Source organism: Ahaetulla prasina, chromosome 4, assembly GCF_028640845.1.
Source record: "Ahaetulla prasina isolate Xishuangbanna chromosome 4, ASM2864084v1, whole genome shotgun sequence".
In the NCBI taxonomy this organism is placed as follows: domain Eukaryota; kingdom Metazoa; phylum Chordata; class Lepidosauria; order Squamata; family Colubridae; genus Ahaetulla; species Ahaetulla prasina.
The window spans coordinates 51,167,693-51,189,060 of NC_080542.1; the positions used below are offsets into that span (position 1 = coordinate 51,167,693).

General features: G+C 40.4%; 1 protein-coding gene across 2 annotated transcripts in view; it reads left to right on the plus strand.

Annotated features, from left to right (window-relative positions):
- The window catches only part of CDKL2 (cyclin dependent kinase like 2), a 43,981-nt gene that overhangs the window by 2,059 nt on the left and 20,554 nt on the right, over nt 1–21,368 (plus strand). The window contains exons 2-9 of one of the 2 annotated variants that reach the window (XM_058183292.1): nt 1,358–1,525; nt 3,268–3,462; nt 4,208–4,386; nt 6,579–6,691; nt 6,822–6,961; nt 9,684–9,772; nt 9,857–9,921; nt 17,729–17,856. In XM_058183292.1, coding sequence (XP_058039275.1) covers nt 1,358–1,525; nt 3,268–3,462; nt 4,208–4,386; nt 6,579–6,691; nt 6,822–6,961; nt 9,684–9,772; nt 9,857–9,921; nt 17,729–17,799 — 1,020 coding nt within the window. In that variant the 3' untranslated portion in view covers nt 17,800–17,856. Of the gene's footprint in view, nt 1–1,357; nt 1,526–3,267; nt 3,463–4,207; nt 4,387–6,578; nt 6,692–6,821; nt 6,962–9,683; nt 9,773–9,856; nt 9,922–17,728; nt 17,857–21,368 lie in introns of those variants that run through there. The other variant, XM_058183293.1, reaches the window with a different exon arrangement.

The window sequence follows — 21,368 nt, forward strand, 5'->3', positions numbered from 1 at the left end:
TTTAGGATTCTTTTTAATGTGTCCCTAATTTTTTCATTGTAAATTCTCCTCAGCATTATTTTAATTAAACAAAGAATATAAATATTGAATATAAATACAAAATTTGACATAATATTTGCACTGTGAACACATAGTATTTGTAAAACTAATGAAGCTGAACCAAATAAAGTCAATGGGACATTATAATTTGTTCCATTTATTTCATTGTGTTCACATCACATACTAAAGTGAACAAGATAGAAACATTTTTCCCCCTTTGGTAAAAATCTTAAAACATATTTCAATTCTAGTGTAGTTCATTAAATGTTCAACACCTATTGGCAAGTGTCTATAATTACACCATTATGTTTTCCTCATATACTCATCACTTGATTATTTCTCTTTTTTTTTGCTTGCAAAGCGAAGATCAATGATATATATTATTTACCCTTGTATGTTCTTTAAATCAACTTTATTTAACCAAGGATGTATATTTGTGTTTCTAGTGGCTTTTAAAATAATTGCTTTTCCTATTAGATACTAAGCATAAAAGTTAGAGTTCTAGCTGACAATATTAACTTCTCTTTTAAATATACCATGTTTCCCCAAAAATAAGACCCTGTCTTATATTTTTTGAACCCCTAAATAAGCGCTTGGCCTTATTTTTGGGGAGGTCTTATTATTTTGGGGCGCATGGAGCAAGATGGGGCTCCTCTTGTCATCTTACCTGATTTCCAGCTCTGCGTTTAAATATTTTCGGGGAGGGCTTATTTTCAGGGGGAGGCTTATTTTAGCACATGCGCTCAAAAGCCTGCCTGGGCTTATTATCAGGGGATTCTTATTTTCAGCGAAACAGGGTAATTTTTATTAAATATGTACTTTTTAAAAAAATAAGCACAATATGCAATACATATTTTGAAAGAGAAAAAATAAAGAATATAAAGGAAAGTAATAAGTAGGGAAAAAGTGCAAGGAAAGAAAGAGAAAAGAAAAAGAAAAGAAAAAGCTATAAAGAAGTGGTTTCAGGTCTTCTTAAATAGAAATTACAAATATATTTATATTTTACTGTAACAGAAAGGTTGTGCTCTTCTAGTTCTAAAATTTTCTTATTTCTCAGCAGCATCCACTTCTTCATCCAAACCAAGCAACAGGCCACAAAATACAATTTCAATTCAGGCAGTCTTCATTCCTTGGCATCTTATAGGATTTTATATTTAACCCTTGGCTTTTCCCTACAATATTAATTACCTTCTTATAAGAATATTATGTATTCTGTGAAGCCACCATGATGAGAAACTTGCCGTGATAATTGCTATATTAACTAATGTACACTGAGTATTAATTGTATGCTACAAACTACCCATTTGTTTGAATACAGATGGAAAAATATGAGATCCTTGGACTTGTGGGAGAAGGAAGTTATGGAATGGTGATGAAGTGCAGAAACAAGGAGAATGGTAGAGTTGTTGCCATCAAAAAATTTTTGGAAAGTGAAGATGATAAAATGGTTAAAAAAATTGCCCTGAGAGAAATAAAATTTCTCAAGGTAAGATAATGGCTGATAAGTTCATAATTCTAAATTATGACTTATATCTTTTACATATATCAATATATGTAATCTTATATACCGTTTGTCTTCGCTATAATGTCATTCTTGATGTTTATTAAAAATTAAAAATACAGGAGATGGCAGAGGGTAAAGTAACACCAAAAGGATGTATGCAAATACAATTACTCATGTTTAATTTTAGCTTGATTTCATACATCATTTGTCTGATCTCCATTGGCTAGATTTCCAGAACAAAAAAGTCATGATAGTTTATTAACCATAATTGTTGTAACCAAAATCCAAACTACTTGATGATTAATATGATTATATGTAGTGTGAATAGGACTCCAGCATGTTAAATATTAAACAAAATTGAATAAGTTTTTTAATTGTATTTTAATTGTATTTATATTGTAATATTATTGTGTATTTTTATCTGGCTGTGAACCGCCCTGAGTCCTTCGGGAGAAGGGCGGTATAAAAATTTAAATAATAAATAAATAATAAATAAATAAAAGGTATATAGAAAACTGTTTTTGGAGAAAAGGAGATTAGTATTACTAGAGGGAATTACAAGCATAACAGTAACATTGAGCAAGTAAGAAAGAACTCGTTAATAAAAAATACACCATTTATTCGACTAAAAAGCATTAATTAAAAAATGGGTTTTGTTTGGTCTTTAGATAATTACTAAGATATTATTTTGTTGCTGTAGAGTTATTAGCTAGTTAGAAATAATAATAATAATAATAATAATAATAATAATAATAATAATAATAATAATAATAATATTTTAATTTGTATACCGCCCTTCTCCCGAAGGACTCAGGGCGGTGAACAGCCATATAAAAACAACAATCAAAACACACAATATAAATAAAACAATAGCTAAAAAACTTATTAAATTTGGCCCAGATTTAAAATACATTTAAAACCCAAAAAAACTGATTAAAAATTAAAACCCATAAAACCCATAGAACATCTAAAAATTCTATGCCAGCCCCGTGCGGACAAATAAGTAGGTCTTAAGCTCGCGGCGAAAGAAAAAGGTAATTTCTCTTTTACTATATTTATTATCACTGTATAGTACCAAACTATAGATTTCAGGATAGAGTTCTAATGTTTAGAGAAATCTAATATTTGGAAAACGAAATCATTTTAAAAGATATATTATTTTATATTATATTGTATAACTTTATTTTATTGTCATGGCCTAATAGAAATAGGGCATAGAATTAAATAAGTATTTAACTTTGTTCTATCAGTTAGATTTTGCTGAATAAATAAATGGAGTAAATTTCTACCTTTAGGCAATCATCTCTGGAAAAAAAAATAGTGTAATGTGGTTGTAATGAATTGCTTAGTTAAATTATTTATACAGTGATAGGGAAAAGAGATTGTGTAAATATTGAGACTATAATAACAGTTGAATATTAGTAATCATTAGTACTACTGTATTTCCCTGAAAATAAGACTGTCTTATATTTTTTTCAGCCCTGAAATAAGCACTTCGCCTTATTGCCATGCACTCAAAAGCCCGATTGGGCTTATTATCGGGGGATGTCTTATTTTGGAGAAAACAGGGTATTACCTAGTAAACATGCATAGAACAGTATTTGGAAGTATTTATATGATTTCCATAATGTATATATTCTTCAAGAGGCAATTATTGTGAACATTCTCAGGCAATATACTGCCTCTTATTGTAATTTTATGACGCACTTTCTGTCTCCTGATAGCAATTAAGGCATGAGAACTTGGTGAACTTGCTGGAAGTCTGTAAGAAGAAAAAACGTTGGTATCTGGTGTTTGAATTTGTAGATCACACAATCCTTGATGATCTTGAAATGTTTCCCAATGGCTTGGATTATAACAGAGTTCGAAAATACTTATTTCAAATTATAAAAGGGGTAGGATTTTGTCATAGTCATAATGTAAGTAAATTGCTGCATCTATTTAATTTTGTTTGTCCATTTTCTTGTTAGGATTTTTGAGAGAGATGCTAGTTTTATATCACAGAATAAATTTACATTTTGTAAGGATTTAAAATATTCCAATAATTGTATTTTCATGTTTCTTACATACAGTTATGAAATTATACGCTATCTAAGGCAAACAAGCTGCCTTTTTCAATTTCTATTCTTTGTGGAAGTGGAAAATATGACAGGTTTGTGTCATGTTTTCCCTCATTAGTTGGTGATGTAATAGTTGCTTCAGGGTTAGTATACAAAGCTATTCTTTCAAAGGCAAGGCTTGATTATTATGCTTGTGTGAATATGTTCTGAACATTCTGCATGTTTATCATTTGTATGCTCATATAAAGTAAGTAAATTTACATGTTCTTCCTTTGAGATAGCACAATATTTTACAGTTATGCGAATAGGGAGTCAGTTCTTTAACAGACATTTTGTTGTTGTATAATATATTTTTTTTAATTCTGGAAAATTTTTTTTTTAAAAAAATAATTCAGTGTGTGGAGCTACAACATCATGGAACACCTGTGATGGACTTTTTGCAGTACAGTTTCTCACATAATATTCCATTGGTCAAATAATGAGAATGTGAAGTAGACTGTCCTCTTTAGGTTAGTCTGAGGAGCCTAGATGTTTTCTATGGAAGGTTTTTCATGATGGGTTTATAGTGACTTTGCTAACATAGATACGAATCCTTTTTTTTTAGATCATACACAGGGATATTAAACCTGAAAACATATTGGTGTCCTGTTCGGGAATTATCAAACTCTGTGATTTTGGATTTGCTCGAACGCTGGCAGCTCCTGGTGAAGTTTACACAGATTATGTGGCAACACGATGGTATCGAGCTCCTGAGCTGTTAGTTGGTGATATCAAATATGGCAAGTAAGGAAATTTAGAATTCAATATTAAAATATTCCTAGTTTTTAAAAAACATTTTTATTTTATTCAGAACAAAATTAAAATAGAAAACTCAATAAAAATCGAGGAAAAAAACACACAAAAAAGTCAGAACATTAAAAAAGGATGCATCAACAACAACACATTATACACATATTATCCCCTCTTGTTGAATACTGATTAATATTACTATAGTTAATTCCTACCCCTTGCGAAACAGGCTCTCCCAAATTTTTGAACTACTAAATCTATTAGCAACATTGATCTGTCTTCTGTATGTTATATTAGTGATAAAGTAGTTAGCTGGAAAAACAATAATAGTAAAACAGAACAAAATTAAAGTTTAAAATTTTTCTGTTAACAATCTGTTATTGTAATCCACTCATAGAAAATTTACCACGGTATCTTAACTATCCTGGATCATCCCAAAAGTTATAAATAGATTGTCCTGGGTCAAAAATCCATGTCTGCTTCTTAATATCCTCTCTTATCAATTGTTGTTTAATAAAATATAATTATTGTTTAATTTAATTATCATTTAATTTAATTATTCAGTCTCCAGAATATGTCTGTCTTTGAGTCAGCGAGCAAGCAGAAGTAATTACCACTTAATAAATAAGTAATAAATCCACCCAGTCTTCCTCCATTTTCATATAGGAAAGGGATTCCTTCATAGAGGAAAGGAAGTTGTCTCTTCTAGCTGAGGCCATAAGACTTCAGACAGACTTCTGAACAACAACCACTGTTCTGGTTCTTCAGCCATGAGGTTCTTCCATCTCTTTGATCAGGAACTGGGTCAGAGTCCTTTTGTTTATCTTTATCCAAAGATAAAGCTTCAAGTTTTACCATTCTTTGACAAATCATTAAAGTTTGATCAAGTTTATATAAGAGAAAACCAAGTATAAACTGCGTATTTTCCCATCCTTCTTTCTTATTTTAATCTGTGGAACTTAAATTAGGGAACAAAGAACAAAAAAAAACATTTTCCTCTATATTTCAATCCAAAATTATAAGAAAATTTCAACAGAAATAAACTTTTGCAAATATGTCTCTTTACCTTCCCCAAACATTGCCATGCTTTCCATACGGAAGGGACTAAGGTGATCCAGAACTCAATATATCAGAAGGAAAAAAGAGAAAAAGCAATTAGAGTCCAGCAAGGAGTTGAAATAAATTAGCATTCAATCATTGATCAACTTTTAAACAAAAAGCAAAATAAAACAATAAAGTCAAAAGTGAAAGTTGTAATTCCTGCTTGCTTAGAAAATGAAACTGCTTGAAAAGAAGATGGATATGCCCAGTGACTTTTCAATCGCTTCCAGAGGGAATTGGCATCTTCAAGACCTCCTTCCCTGCTAGGTCCACGATCATCCAAAAGTCATCTTGGGCTTTTGGTGGGTGGGATTCAAAATTTTTTACTATTGGTTCTATGGGTGTGGCTTGGTGGGCATGGCATGGTTTAGTGAGTGCGGCAGGGGAAGGTTACTGTAAAATCTCCATTCCCTCCCCACTCCAGTGGAAAGTTACTGCAAAATCCCCATTTCCTCCCGATTAGCTGGGACTCAGGAGGCAGATAATGGATGCGGCAGGGCCAGTCAAAGGTGGTATTTACTGGTTCTCTGAGCTATTCAAAATTTCCGCTACCAGTTCTCTATAACTGGTCAGAACCTGCTGAATACCACCTCTGATCTTGGGTTACTCCTAAGTACTCCCATTCAAAACCAGGGAGCAGCCCCGTTAAAGACCAACTTTAGCAGTGAAATCAGATAATTGTCGATAAGATAAGATTAAGGGGCGTGCAAAAACGCACAAACGTGCCTACCGTTCCTGTCCTATTGTTTTTTTTTTCTTTTCTTCTTCCTATATATTGTTGTGACAAAATAAATAAATAAATAAAAGTAAATAAAGAGAAAAAAGAAAACCATAGCAAGCAGCAGCCATCTTGAAAGGAGGGCCAAAAAATTTTTAGATTTTTTTTTTATACATTTACAAGGAAAAATAAATTAATGGATAAGCATTATGATGAATTGTAGCTTAAGCAGAAATTTGAAGGCATTGTTATTAGGGTAATATACTCTCTGTTTGGAGAAAATCAAATAGAATAAATTTCTTTTTCTATTGTCACAAATAGAATGTTAGGGCAGAGCTAGTTCTTCATAAGTATGTTTTGTTTGCAGGGCTGTTGATGTGTGGGCCATTGGCTGCCTGGTAACTGAAATGCTTACAGGAGAGCCCCTTTTCCCTGGAGACTCGGATATTGACCAATTATTCCATATTATGAAAAGTCTAGGTAAGAATGCTTCCTGCCTTTTTGTTTATGCTTTTATCTGTCTGGCTAGCCAGCTAGTTATTCATTATTTTTTTTTGCAAGGTTATACTTTTAAAGTCTTGTTATTGATATAAGCAATTATAAATTTTAGGTAACTTAATTCCAAAGCACCAGGAGTTATTCTACAAAAATCCTCTCTTTGCTGGAGTGAGATTGCCTGAAATCAAAGAGTTAGAACCTCTTGAAAAACGATACTCAAAGCTCTCCATTGCAGTCATAGAATTTGCAAAGGTAATTTTGAGGTCTCTTATCTTTCTAGTCTGTTCTTGTTAACCGAATCATGCCTTTGGGAATCTTCAAGTTTCTGTGAAATTGAGTGGTGATAAGAAAGCCAATCATTTCAATATCAGTGATCTTTTCCCAAACTCACATGACTGCTTTAGAAACTGTTTCTCGCTATCTTAGTATGTATGCACATGCCCTCCTATTTTGCTTTTCAGGAAAAAAAAAGCATAATGAAGACTCTCTGTGTGTGTGTGTGTGTGTGTGTGTGTGTGTGTGTGTGTGTGTGTATATACACACATGAAAACAATTGAGAGACCCTTCCAAAGAAGCCAGATATCTACTCCTCAGCTTAGTGACCATTCACTCAAAAATCAGACCCCTCAAAAGCTACTTACATTCCAGTTTCAAAGTTAGAGCTGCTGCGGGATTCTAACAGTCATTTGTCCTTACAACCAAATGCAGGGATGCTGCAGCACTCCCTCCTCACCGCCTATTTCTCCCCCTATATCTCTCCCACCAGGTTGCTGCAGGCCTTGAATCTGTTTTCCATTTCACTGTGCCCAGAACCACCCAACATCGATTGTGATACTCAGTGACTCTGGACTGCTTGGCTTCATTCCAGAAGTGTGTGCCATTTTCCAAGTGCCATTATGAAACAGCAACTTAGTTGGCTCCTGCCGGTGGTTTCCCTCCCAGAGAGGGAGCTCTCTCTCTCTCTCTCTCTCTCTCTGCTGGGCAGCCCCGCTTTCTTGAACTGCTAGCCCTTTAGAAAGCGAGGCCACACAACAGAGAGGGAACTCCCTCAGCCACAGTCCCTGGCAACCGCAGATCAGTAGGATTGGGGCCTGAGTGGTTGAGGTAGGGGACTAGACCCAACCTTGGCAGTGGTAGGGCAATGAACAAAGACTGGGGTAAGTGGTCTATGGTATTGCTGTTGCCATGTGTGAGGAAAGGCTTAGACTGAAGTGGCTTTAATGGCTGCTCCATTCTTGGGATCTGCCTGCTTTCTGCCTTCCTGTCTCTGCTTTCCTCTTCCTGAGTGAGGCTGGGCTGGGGTGCTGGGGCTTCCCATTCTAGGGCAGATTGGGCTTCTTTCCCAGTCTTGCATTTGAGCTGTACTTCAGCATCCTGTTCAACTCATGTAAGTCCTGTGCTGGCCTCCCCTGCACCCTCATGGCACCTTGTGTTGGACGTTTGCTTAATGACCCATACATTCAGTTAGTGACTACAATTGGTATGGTTGATTTTGGAGTCTTTGAACGAAATTGTTCTGACCTAGGCTTCCTGAGATAGTAAAAAGCACATGATTAATCCCCAAAACCCTCTTTTTATTTCAATGGCTGTGAATTCTGTTCATTCACAGCCCGTAATGAGTCACAAATAGTTTGTAAAGAGTCCAACAAAAGTTTGCCACAGTCCTTCGGGATGAGGCTGATAAACACCCACCTTTATCTCCCTTGTCACACTGCCAAAGTTAATTGGCAGTTAACTTTGCAAGGCCACATAGAGCATAGAGTCAAAACGGAGCTTCAGAATTTAAACAGACCAGAACAAACGAAGTTGCTTCCTTCAAAGGCTCATGTGCCTTTGCTCCTCCTTTATGTCTTATGGGAGGGGTCAATTATCTCAAGCCCTACTCCCGAGTCTTCCCTTTTGTCTTAACTGTTCTTGCCTTCTTAACTGTTCTTGCATGCATGCACTGGGAACAGGCTCCCCTTGTTCCTTTGCCTTGCTGATATCTGACTCTGGAGGCTCCAGAGGAAGCACATAACTTCCAGATGGCCCTGGCCCCCTCTCTGCCTCCGACGCAGAGCCCTCTTCTGAGCCTTCCCCAGACACCAAGACTGTCCCATGTTCCTCCCTAACCTCCTCACTGTCCGACTCTACCGCCAGCTCTGCAGGCCGCTGGCGGACCACAACAGAAATAGTCTTACTTAACAATGACTTGTAATCTTAATGGGCAGATTTCATTATAGTTGTAAGTTTAGGACTACCTGTACACATTTAGAGAAACATCTCTATTTTCTTTTTCTTTTTTTTTTAAAGAGATGCTACTGGTGCTTTTTAAAAGTCATTCTGAATGACTTTTTTAGAGGATTTATTAGGGTTAGGGTTATTAGATTTTTATCCTGCTTTTATTATTTTTATAAATAACTCAAGGTTTTTTCCTTCTCCTTTATTTCCTCCATAACAGCCCATAATGTGGGTTGGGCTGAAGGGAGAATGACTGATCCCAAGACACCTAGCCAGGTTTCATGCCTCAAGTGGGACTAGAATCTTCTCAGTTCAGTACTGTTTCCAATATCCGTTTTATATTTTGTGATGTGATGTCCTAATTTCAGATATAGAACTTCTTCCTGGCAATAGTGTGATTAGGTTTGTATGATTGCTCTTTAAATATATCCTGTAAAATGTTAGATTGCTTTACTTCATTTAACTACAAAAGTACAAAAAGCTAGTTTAGACTTAAAAGACTAGAGTGCTCAATGGAATTTTTGACATTTTAGCTACTATCATTGCTCTCCTCCTATTTCCACTGTATTGTATACCTTTAAAAAAAGAAAGAAATGGTTTGCTATGTAATATGAAAGGGATTTCATAAAATCCAGGCTAAATTATTCTAAAGTATTTAGATTAGATGTACCGATTGTGTCTTGTTCAATAGAGTTTGGATCATTTTGTATGATTCCATTGTGTTTAACAAGATAAAGTTTTAATCTTACTTCAGCAATGCCTGCAAACTAATCCAGAAAAGAGGCCATCTTGTAATGAACTGCTGCAATGCAACCTTTTCTGCAAAGATGGATTTGCTGAAAGGTAAGTTTCCTGGTTTTATCGAAGTACCTGTTAAAAAGAAAGAATAGTGAAAAATTCTATGTATATAATATATTCTCCTTTTAGCATTTACAAAGATGGAACTAGATATTGGTTGCTTCTGGAACTGCAAAAGACTTACACAGTATTCAATAAGTGAAAATCATGGATTGGAATGACACTCCTTACCTGCTTCCTTTTTTGTTATTATGCTCTAATCTCAGAAAACTGGTAAGAGATTTGATCTAAGCACAACTCAGAAAGACAAAGTGGCATAGGGCCTGATCTGACCCAGCTAATTCTTCATTGCAGAAGATTTTTTACTTCTTCCCGTTTCCTTTATCAAATGCAAACTAGTTGCTCCTTGTTTGCTATCAAATGTTTAGTGACAGTTCTATATGATTAACCAGAATAATACCCATAATTTCTTTTAACAAGAAGTGACCTTTCAAATGATTCTTAATTCATATTAGAGACTGCCCCTTCACACATCTATTTAGCTCTCATAGACTTATTCTCACTTATGTTTCACCTATGTCTATGTTCATAAACATAGAGTTTATGAACAATTGAACAATATAAAACTCTTTTCAGTGCTCCGTGTTTCTCTGTACAGAGGGAATTGTTCTTGCTGATTTCTTGGAATGTACTTTCAGTGGAAAGCTATATGTGAAAATCTTTATGTTATTCATCTGAGTATATAACTAGCATTAACTAAAAAACAAATGGAGATTGGGGAAGAGCGAAAAAGGCATGATATTAAATCCATACAGGTAGTCCTTAAGATATAGCCATAATGGGACTTGCCTAGTACAGTTGCATATCATGATGGTCATTAAGAGAGATGACCTTGCTTCATGACTTCTGCCCCTTGCTCTCCCTGGTGCAGACTTTGAAGATGCAGATCAATAAGAGGATCATGGGTGCCTTATTTATTTATTTATTTATTTATTAATCACATTTATATACCACCCTATCTCCCGAAGGACTCAGGGCGGTTCACAGGCAAGTAAAAACATATAAATACAAATTAAAATAACAATTAAAAAACTTATTCTAAAAGGCCGAATTATTAAAAAGCAGTATAAATAATAAAACCCATTAAAAACCAATATAAATTTAAAATCTAATCCAGTCCTGCGCGGATGAATAAATGTGTTTTAAGCTCGCGACGGAAGGTTCGGAGGTCCGGAAGTTGACGGAGTCCTGGGGGGAGTTCGTTCCAGAGGGTGGGAGCCCCCACAGAGAAGGCCCTTCCCCTGGGTGTCGCCAGACGACACTGCCTAGCTGACGGCACCCTGAGGAGTCCCTCTCTGTGAGAGCGCACGGGTCGGTGAGAGGTATTCGGTAGCAGTAGGCGGTCCCGTAAGTAACCCGGCCCTATGCCATGGAGCGCTTTAAAGGTGGTTACCAAAACCTTGAAGCGCACCCGGAAGGCCACAGGTAGCCAGTGCAGTCTGCGCAGGATAGGTGTCACACGGGAGCCACGAGGGGCTCCCTCTATCACCCGCGCAGCCGCATTCTGGACTAACTGCAGCCTCCGGATGCCCTTCAAGGGGAGCCCCATGTAGAGAGCATTGCAGTAATCCAGATGAGACGTCACGAGGGCGTGAGTGACCGTGCATAGGGCATCCCGGTCTAGAAAGGGGCGCAACTGGCGCACCAGGCGAACCTGGTAGAAAGCTCTCCTGGAGACGGCCGTCAAATGATCTTCAAAAGACAGCCGTTCATCCAGGAGGACGCCCAAGTTGCGCACCCTCTCCATCGGGGCCAATGACTCGCCCCCAACAGTCAGCCGTGGACTCAGCTGACTGTACCGGGATGCCAGCATCCACAGCCACTCTGTCTTGGAGGGATTGAGCTTGAGCCTGTTTCTCCCCATCCAGACCCGTACGGCTTCCAAACACCGGGACAGCACTTCGATAGCTTCGTTGGGGTGGCCCGTGTGGAAAAGTACAGCTGGGTGTCATCCGCGTACAGCTGGTACCTCACACCAAGCCACTGATGATCTCACCCAGCGGCTTCATATAGATGTTGAACAGAAGGCGAGAGAATCGACCCCGCGGCACCCCACAAGTGAGGCGCCCGGGGCCGACCTCTGCCCCCTGTCAACACCGTCTGCGACGATCGGAGAGATAGGAGGAGAACCACCGATAAACGGTGCCTCCCACTCCCAATCCCCCAACCGGCGCAGCAGGATACCATGGTCGATGGTATCAAAAGCCGCTGAGAGGTCTAATAGGACCAGGGCAGAGGAACAACCCCTATCCCTGGCCCTCCAGAGATCATCCACCAACGCGACCAAAGCCGTCTCAGTGCTGTAACCGGGCCGGAAACCGGACTGGAACGGGTCTAGATAGACAGTTTCATCCAGGTGTAAGGGAAACTGATATGCCACCATACTCTCTACAACCTTCGCCGCGAAGCGAAGGTTGGAGACCGGACGATAATTACCTAAAACAGCCGGGTCCAGGGAAGGCTTCTTGAGGAGGGGTCTCACCACCGCCTCTTTCAAGGCGGCCGGGAAGACTCCCTCCACCAAAGAAGCGCTCGTAATTGCCTGGAGCCAGCCTCGTGTCACCTCCTGAGTGGCCAGCACCAACCAGGAGGGGCACGGGTCCAGTAAACACGTGGTGGCATTCAACCTACCCAACAACCTGTCCATGTCCTCGGGAGCCACAGGGTCAAACTCATCCCAAACAATGTCACCAAGACCACCCTCAGACGTCTCACCTGAGTCACCGCAATTTTGGTCCAAACCGTCCCGAAGCTGAACGATTTTATCGTATAGATAACCGTTAAACTCCTCAGCACGTCCCTGTAACGGGTCATCCCGCTCCCCCTGGTGAAGGAGGGAACGAGTCACCCGAAACAGGGCGGCTGGGCGGTTATCTGCCGACGCAATGAGGGAGGAGGCGTAGCAACGCCCCGCTTCCTCAATGCCACTAGGTAAGTCCTATTATAGGACTTCACTAGTGTCCGATCAGCCTCTGAACGGCTAGACCTCCAGGAACTCTCTAGGCGCCTTCTCCGCGCTCATCCCCTCAGCTCCTCGGAGAACCAAGGAGCCGGTTGGGACCCGCGCCGGTCAGAGGCCGCAAAGGCACGACACGGTCTAAGGCCCCGCCGCCCGCTCCCAGGCCGCAACAAGTTCCTCAACCGTGCCGTGAGCCAGACCCTCAGGAAGTGGCCCAAGCTCCGTCCGGAACCTCTCCGGGTCCATCAGGCGCCTGGGACGGAACCAACGATTGGCTCCGCCTCCCTGCGGTGTTGAATGGCGGTCAGAAAGTCCAGGCGAAGGAGAGTGATCTGACCATGACAAAGTTTCAATGACTATTTCCTTCAAGTCCAGATCTCTCAACCACTGACCAGAGATAAAAATCAAGTCCAGTGTGCCACCCCCAGTGTGAGTAGGGCCATCAACTACTTGAGTCAGGTCCAAGGCCGTCATGGAAGCCGTGAACTCCCGAGCTGCTGTCGATGACGAGCCGGAAGATGGCAAGTTAAAGTCCCCCATGACTAAAAGTCTGGGGGTCTCAACTGCCACCCCAGCAAGCACCTCCAGGAGCTCGGGCAGGGCAGCTGTCACGCAGCAAGGAGCCAGGTACGCGACCAGCAAGCCCATCTGACACCTATGACCCCATCTCACAAAGAGGGATTCACACCCGGAATCTGAGGTACAGTGGTCTCCCTCGGCTCCAGGCTCTCTCTAATCACAACCGCCACCCCCCCACCCCTACCCTGAGCCCTCGGCTGATGGAATGCACGGAAACCCGGCGGGCACATTTCAACAAGGGGCACGCCCCCTTCAGTGCCCAACCAGGTTTCCGTAACGCCTATAAGATCCGCGGCGCCCCCCTGAATAAGATTGTGTATTAGGGGGGCCTTATTGACCACGGACCGTGCGTTGCATAACATGAGCCGAAGGCCCAGGCTCTGAGGGTCTTGGCCATCCGGGGAACGGGACAAGTCAGAGGGATCGGGGCACGCAGTCGCCTGTAAACATCGAGCATGCGCCCCCACAGAACGATATGATCCCCCACTTCCGCCGTATCTGCCCCTCCCACTTACCATGCCAATAGGACCACCCTCACTAGAAGGAACACCTTCCCCCCCATAACCTCCGAACCTAATAAATAACCGCCGCGAGCACACGCAGGAACTGGCTCCCCTCCCGACGGGCTACCCCCAACACCCGCCCTAACCCTCCCACCCCTTAAAAATGCCCTATCTAAAAAACCCCAAAGGCTCTTTTTCTTCGCATGCCACCTCTTTGGATCCCAAGACCCGTCATTGAGGCCGGCCCTTGATAGAGAAGCGGGCCATTCCTGCGTAGGGGCACTCGAGGCGCAAGAGTTCCAATGCAGAATATCGCATATATAATAACTAAAGGCATAAATAGGAGATAGAGGCCGACGAGAGGTAATAATGTCTAGGATGGCAGAATGTAATGCCAAGTCCAAATGGATACCCATCCTCCGATAAATCTTCAGATGGTGGCTGGCTTAAAGCTGGTAAAAGATGGAATGGTAGGCAGATATAGTCTGATGATAAAATTGTCACTACTCTGCCCAAAGCACAGTCCTAAAATCCATGGCCTGAAAGAGATGGTACTTCTCTCCACGTCAACGGCGTCACAGACGTTTCCAAATAGATGTTTTAGAATAGATGTTTCAAAGTCAGGGGAGGCTCTGAAAGGCCGAGCATTTGCCCCAAGTATGATGATTCCCTCAGGCTCAAATTGACTCAAATTCATCCTTACAATTGACTGCAGGAAGCCAGCTCAAATGATGAAGGGTTGGCTTCCTGCAGTCAATTGTAAGGATGAATAACCACTGGAAAGCTGCAGTAACTTTGAAATGAGTAGCTTTTGGGAAAGACTACAGTAACTGAATGGTTGCTAAGTGATCAGTCGTATCTTGAGGACTACCTGTAATTTTTAATCTGTTTTTTGTATTCTAGTCAGTTTATTTATTTCAGTTTTGACCAGCAAATCAAAACTTTTTATTTATTTATTTATTTTATTTATTTATTTTATTTTTATACCGCCCTTCTCCCGAAGGACTCAGGGCGGTTTACAGCCAACATAAAACACAATTATAAATAGAATTAAAAACATTTTAAAAATCTTATTCAAATTGGCAAACCCCATTTAAAAAACTATAATAAAAATTATAAAAACCCCAATTTAAAAACTATAATGTATCAGGCCAGCCCTGCACGGTGAAACAGAAAGGTCTTGAGTTCGCGGCGTAAAGTCCGGAGGTCAGGGAGTAATCGTAACCCCAGAGGAAGCTCATTCCAGAGGGTAGGTGCTTGCACAGAGAAGGCTCTCCCCCTGGGGGTTGCCAGCCGACATTGTTTGGCTGACGGCACCCTGAGGAGGCCCTCCCTGTGCGAGCGCACAGGTCGGTGGGAGGCTGTCGGTGGCAGCAGGTGGTCCTGTAAATAACCTGTGCCATGGAGCGCTTTAAAGGTGGTAACCAACACCTTGAATTGCACCCGGAAGACCACCGGCAACCAGTGCAGCCTGCGCAGGAGAGGTGTTATATGGGAGCCACGAGTAGCTCCCTCTACTACCCGCACAGCCACATTCTGGACCAGTTGGAGCCTCCGGGTGCTCTTCAAGGGGAGCCCCGTGTAGAGAGCGTTACAGTAGTCCAGGCGGGAAGTGACGAGGGCATGAGTGACCATGCATAGGGAATCCCGGTCTATGAAGGGGCGCAACTGGTGAATCAGGCGTACCTGATAAAAAGCTCCCCTGGCGACGGCCGTCATATATCATCCAGGAGAATGCCCAAGTTGCGAACCCCCTCCATAGGGGCCAATGACTCGGCACCAACAGTCAGTGATGGAACTCCGTGCTGTACTTTGAAACATAGGATTGCAATCTTCCTGTTGAAATAATAGTATAACATATACATGATAAAAATAAGCTTTATTATTAACTTTAGCAGACAGATTTAAAGAGAAACACAAAGACATAACATACTGAGCAAGATGATAACAAATATCCGTTCAGCTATCAGGAATCCCCATATAATGACAGCAGAGAAACCCCAAGATGGCCATTGTACACAGCACTCAGCACTAGGTCTGCGTCAAAGTTTATAGCTTTATAGAGTTTTGTGAAGTCCTTTATGCCCTCTTAAGCTTGGTTGTTTGCTTGCAGTTTCATTACCTGAATGGATAACAATCATTGGTACTCACAAGCTCAGAGAGCATCAAGGACGCCATAGTTCAGCCGTGAGTCACATATATTGTCCTATATTAATGATGGCGAACCTTTTAGAGACCAAGTGCCCAAACTGCAACCCAAAACCCACTTATTTATTGCAAAGTGCCAACATGGCAATTTAATGTGAATAATGAGGTTTTACTATCTAAAGTAATGACAAACAACGCAGAGTTTTTATTTATTTATTTATTTATCTTTGTTGCACAGTATATGTAAGCATAAGCATGAAACAACTATACAATACATAAGCATATATATGAGTATGAGTATGTAATAACTATATTAATTAGATATAATGAAGGAAAACAATAGGACAAGAATGGTAGGCATGTTTGTGTTCTTATGCATGCTTTTTTATTTTTTAATTTTTAATTTATTATTTATTATTTTAGGTTTTTTTATTAGTTCAGCTAATTGTTCTAAGAAAAACATGATAAATGCACTTTTATGCCCCTTCATTTTTTCCTGCTTTTGAAATATTACATGTAGCAACAATAAAAAAGAAAAACTTTTGTAATATCATTTCTCCCCCCACCACTTTCCTTCCCTCTCTCTCTCTCCTCTCTGCCTCCGACGCAGAGCCCTCTTCTGAGCCTTCCCCAGACACCAAGACTGTCCCATGTTCCTCCCTAACCTCCTCACTGTCCGACTCTACTGCCAGCTCTGCAGGCCGCTGGCGGACCACAACAGAAATAGTCTTACTTAACAATGACTTGTAACCTTAATGGGCGGATTTCATTATAGTTGTAAGTTTAGGACTACCTGTACACATTTAGAGAAACATCTCTATTTTCTTTTCTTTTTTTTAAAGAGATGCTACTGGTGCTTTTTAAAAGTCATTCTGAATGACTTTTTTAGAGGATTTATTAGGGTTAGGGTTATTAGATTTTTATCCTGCTTTTATTATTTTTATAAATAACTCAAGGTTTTTTCCTTCTCTTTTTCTCTCTCTCTTTTTTCTCTTTGTCCTTCTCTCTCTCTCCCCCACGCCCCCAGGGGAGGAGAAGGAACCCCTGAATTGGTGCTGGGTGATGGGAATCTGATGTCCGTAGGCTGATGAGCCCAGGAACAGCTTGCTGAAGCTCAGCTGGCCGGCAAGGAGGCTGGGCATCCCAACACGGATGTCAGTTGCCTTTCTTTTTTTTTTTGCTGAGCCAACTTTTTTTTTTTTGCTGAGTTGCATTGTGGCTCCGCATTGTAATGGGCTTCAGGAGGAGGACAGGACATCATCTCCCCCATTGTGAAGCGCGCAAGTGAAAAAGTTCACTCAATCAATTCCAACTTCGCGAGATCTTTTTCTTTCACGAGAAGTTGGAATTGATTGAGTGAAACGCGATGGAGAAACACGATTGGAGCTGGGCTGGGGCGACTGCGTGTGTGCCCACAGAGAGGTCTCTGAGTACCACATCTGGCACGTTCGTCATCATGGTCCTATATTTTTCCTTAGACATGTTTAAGTGACAGTTTTATTTGTTATCTCATTGTATTTCTAGTTACATTAAGAAATGATAAATAAAAGGCCAGTATTTCCAGAACTATATTGAAATGTCTTTACTTACAAACATGATAAAGATTGTTTTTAATTTATGTTTTTTGAAAATGATTAATAACAACAAAAACATAAGAGAAGGGGGTTTAAATGCGAATGTGTGATGGGTAAATGCTTTTGCTTATTAATAAAAGTTTCATTTTTATGTTTTCATTTTAACATGGAACATAAGATTTGTTCAAGAACTTAAAATCAAGATTCAGAAAGAAAAAGAACATTCTGAACCCAAGAAACCAAAAATAAATAAGAAGGACAAAGATGATATAGGTGATGAAAGAAAAATGCTTTTAATCCAGGTTTGTGGAATTTTGGATTTTTCCTTCTTTATAATTATATATGAATATATCTATAAAAAAAGATTTTAAAGCCAAGTTTAATCTGTGCCTATGAGAAATTGCTCTTCATTGTTTAAGATGGGACTATCATAATGTTGCAACATTCTAAGAGCTTTCCTATTAGAAATCATGCAGGTTTTATTTAAGCTATTTGCATACAAACCCTGTTTTCTCCATGAATTACATAGCATCCTATTTTCAATGATAAGTTCCTCTGAAATCCTTCTTTATTTTTTTAGTTATATATTTTATTTATTCAGAACAAGATTAAAATAAAAAGTACAAAATTCCCCCAAAAAAATCCAAAAGAAGACAAAAACAAAACAAAAACAAAAAAACATGAAACATGAAACAATCAAAAACATTAAAAAGGTGCATCAAAAAAATCCATATAATCTCCTCTAGTTGAATACTGATTAATACATTACTACAACATTAGTATCCACCTCTTGCAAAAGAGGCCCTCTCAAACTTTTTAAACTACTAAATCTATTTGCAAATTATTTGACCCCTCTTCTAATAGTGACAAAGTAGTTAACAGGAACAATAATAGTATTAAAACAAAACAAAATTAAAGTTTCAAAACTCTCTATTAACAAACTGCTGTTGTAATCATAGATGGTTTACCATGGCATCTTATCTATCCTAAGTCATCCCAAAAGTTATAAATAGTTCATCCTGGATCAAATATTCATAATTGTTTCTTAATACCACCTTGTATTAATTGTTGTTTAATTAAATATAATAGATTCAGTCTCCAGAATAAGCCTGTCTTCCAGTCAAAGTACAAATAGAAGTGGATACCAGTTAACTAATAAATCCATCTAATCTCCCTCAATCATTGTAGAAGAAAGCAATTTGTAACTTCCCCTTTCAATCAGTCTTGGTATTGTAGAAATATGCAGATTTAAACTTCAGAGCAGCAGATCCACTTTGTTAATTCTCCAGAAATGAGAATGTTTCTTTGGTCGGAAACTGGATCAAAATTATTTTGTGTATCTTTATCCAAAGTTTCATGCCCTAACATATTTTGCAGATCATTACTGTTTCATCAAGCTTTTTAAAGATAAAATCAGTCAGGAGTTGCATATTCAGCATCTTCAGAATTAATAAGGTTGATACAGTAGTATATGATATTAAGCTATTACAGAATCTAATGGATTTGGATGCTACAGAGCCTTCCTTCCAGAAAATAACAAAGAAAACTAGTCATGGATGTGGAGTCTAGTCAAACAACACTTATATGCTATGTCCTAGATAGAAGGAACTGAACTTCCAATAATCTTTTCTGTCATTCTCACCACTCTCGGCACAGCCTTCCTGTCCGAAACAGTAATATTTCTAAACCACACAATAGTAGAACACAACAGGATGCTTTCAATCGTCCCTTTATAGAAAGTGGTAAGAAGAGAGGAAGGAAGATTTGCTCTTCTCATACAATGCAGAAAATGCAGGCACTGCTTTACCCACTTCACTAGTGTCTCACTGTCGAGCAACTAAGCTAATCTGCTCATCAGCTACACACCTAAAAACTTGATATTACTAATCACCTCCACAGAGGTGGTTAATAATACACAGAGGTGTATGGCTATGCCTGCCTTTTCTGAAATCAACAATGATCTCTTTCGTTTTTCTCACATTTAAAACCAGGCTGTTTTTATTACACCAGTTCATCAAACCCCTCTAGTTCCTCCTGTGATTGCCCTGAATAAGGCCCACCAGTGTTGTATCATCTGCATACTTCACAATATGGCTGGTAGCAAACCTTGCACAACAATCGTGGGTCAACAGGGTGAACAATAACAGACTTAGAACACAGCTCTGAGGAGAACCTGTGCTCAAGAACATGGTGTTAAAAATATTAGTCCCAACTTGCATATAGTGGGGCCTATAAGTGAGAAAATCAAGAACCCAGTTGCACAAAGGAATATTGAAGCCTAAAAGGCTCAATTTATCTACTAAGTGCTGAGGAATAATCATATTAAATGCCAAACTAAAACTGACAAACAACATTCCCCCATGAATATTTCTTTCTTCTAAGTCTGTGATGGCAAACCTATGGTCATAAAAAAAATGGGGACGGAGAAGAGTGCGACATTCATGTGTCTCCCCTCAATGCTAGCAGCTGCCGCTGTCCCTTTCTCCCTCTCTGTTCCTGCTGCTGGGCAATCCCATGTGAAGGAGGGGGCTAGCAGAGAGGGGAGAATGTGAGGTTGCTGCTTCTGGGACGAGGGGACTGGAAAGTGTCTGGGTCTGGCTCACCTGGCTTCTCTTCCTCTCCCCCTCTCTGTCTTCCCTCCCTCTCTTTGTCTCTTTCCTTCCCTCTCTTTTTCCCTCCTCCCCCCCGTGTCTCATCTATCTCCCTCCCTCCCTCCTTCTCTCTCCATTCATCCATCCATCCATCTATGTTTGTCTGTCTGTCTGTCTGTGCTCTCCTGTCCAGCTTCATGTGTCATGTGAATCCAACCACTTGGGCTGCGGAGGGGCAGTGGAGACTGGCAAGCAAAGCCAAGCATTAGAGATCCATACAAAATAAGACAACTCCAAACTGGATCTTGTCGGGGAGATCCCCCCCTTCCCTCTCCCTGTCTCCTCCTGCGGTGGGGGCCTGGGCAGCCTGAGTGCAGCTCCCTCCTCAGAGGCAACCAGCAAGAAAACAAATGTGGCACTCCGGCTGTGAGGTGCCAGTGTGGAGCCCCACCTCTGGCCAGTGAGAGTGGAGCAGGCAGGGCCCGCATCTTCCCTGCTGCCGCTGTGGTGCTGGCACTGGCTGGGAGAGTCGTGCGAGCTGAATGTTTGGAGCTGCACCCGGCGGAGTTTGTAAGCGGGCTCAGCGAGGCTGCTTAGTGGGGAGACCTTGGCCCATTTGGTTTGCTTCAGTACGGGGTGGGAACCCAGAAGGCAGAGGAAATCCATACCTCTCGACATTCAACCCTCAAAGACTCCTTTGGGGCAATTTTTTCTGCTTTTGAAACATAATGTTTAGCAACAATAAAAAAGAAAAACTTTTGTAATATCATTTCTCTTTTTTTCCCTCTCTCTTTTTCCCTCCCTCCCTCCTTCTCTCCTCCTCTTTCTCTCTCTCTTTCCTTCCCTCCTTCTCCTTCTCTCTCTCTCTCTTTTTTCTCTTTGTTCTTCTCTCTCTCTCCCCCCCGCCCCCAGGGGAGGAGAAGGAACCCCTGAATTGGTGCTGGGTGATGGGAATCTGATGTCCGTAGGCTGATGAGCCCAGGAACAGCTTGCTGAAGCTCAGCTGGCCGGCAAGGAGGCTGGGCATCCCAACACGGGTGTCAGTTGCCTTTTTTTTTTTTTTTTTTGCTGAGCCAACTTTTTTTTTTTTGCTGAGTTGCATTGTGGCTCCGCATTGTAATGGGCTTCAGGAGGAGGACAGGACATCATCTCCCCCATTGTGAAGCGCGCAAGTGAGAAAGTTCACTCAATCATTTCCAACTTCGCAAGATCTTTTTCTTTCACAAG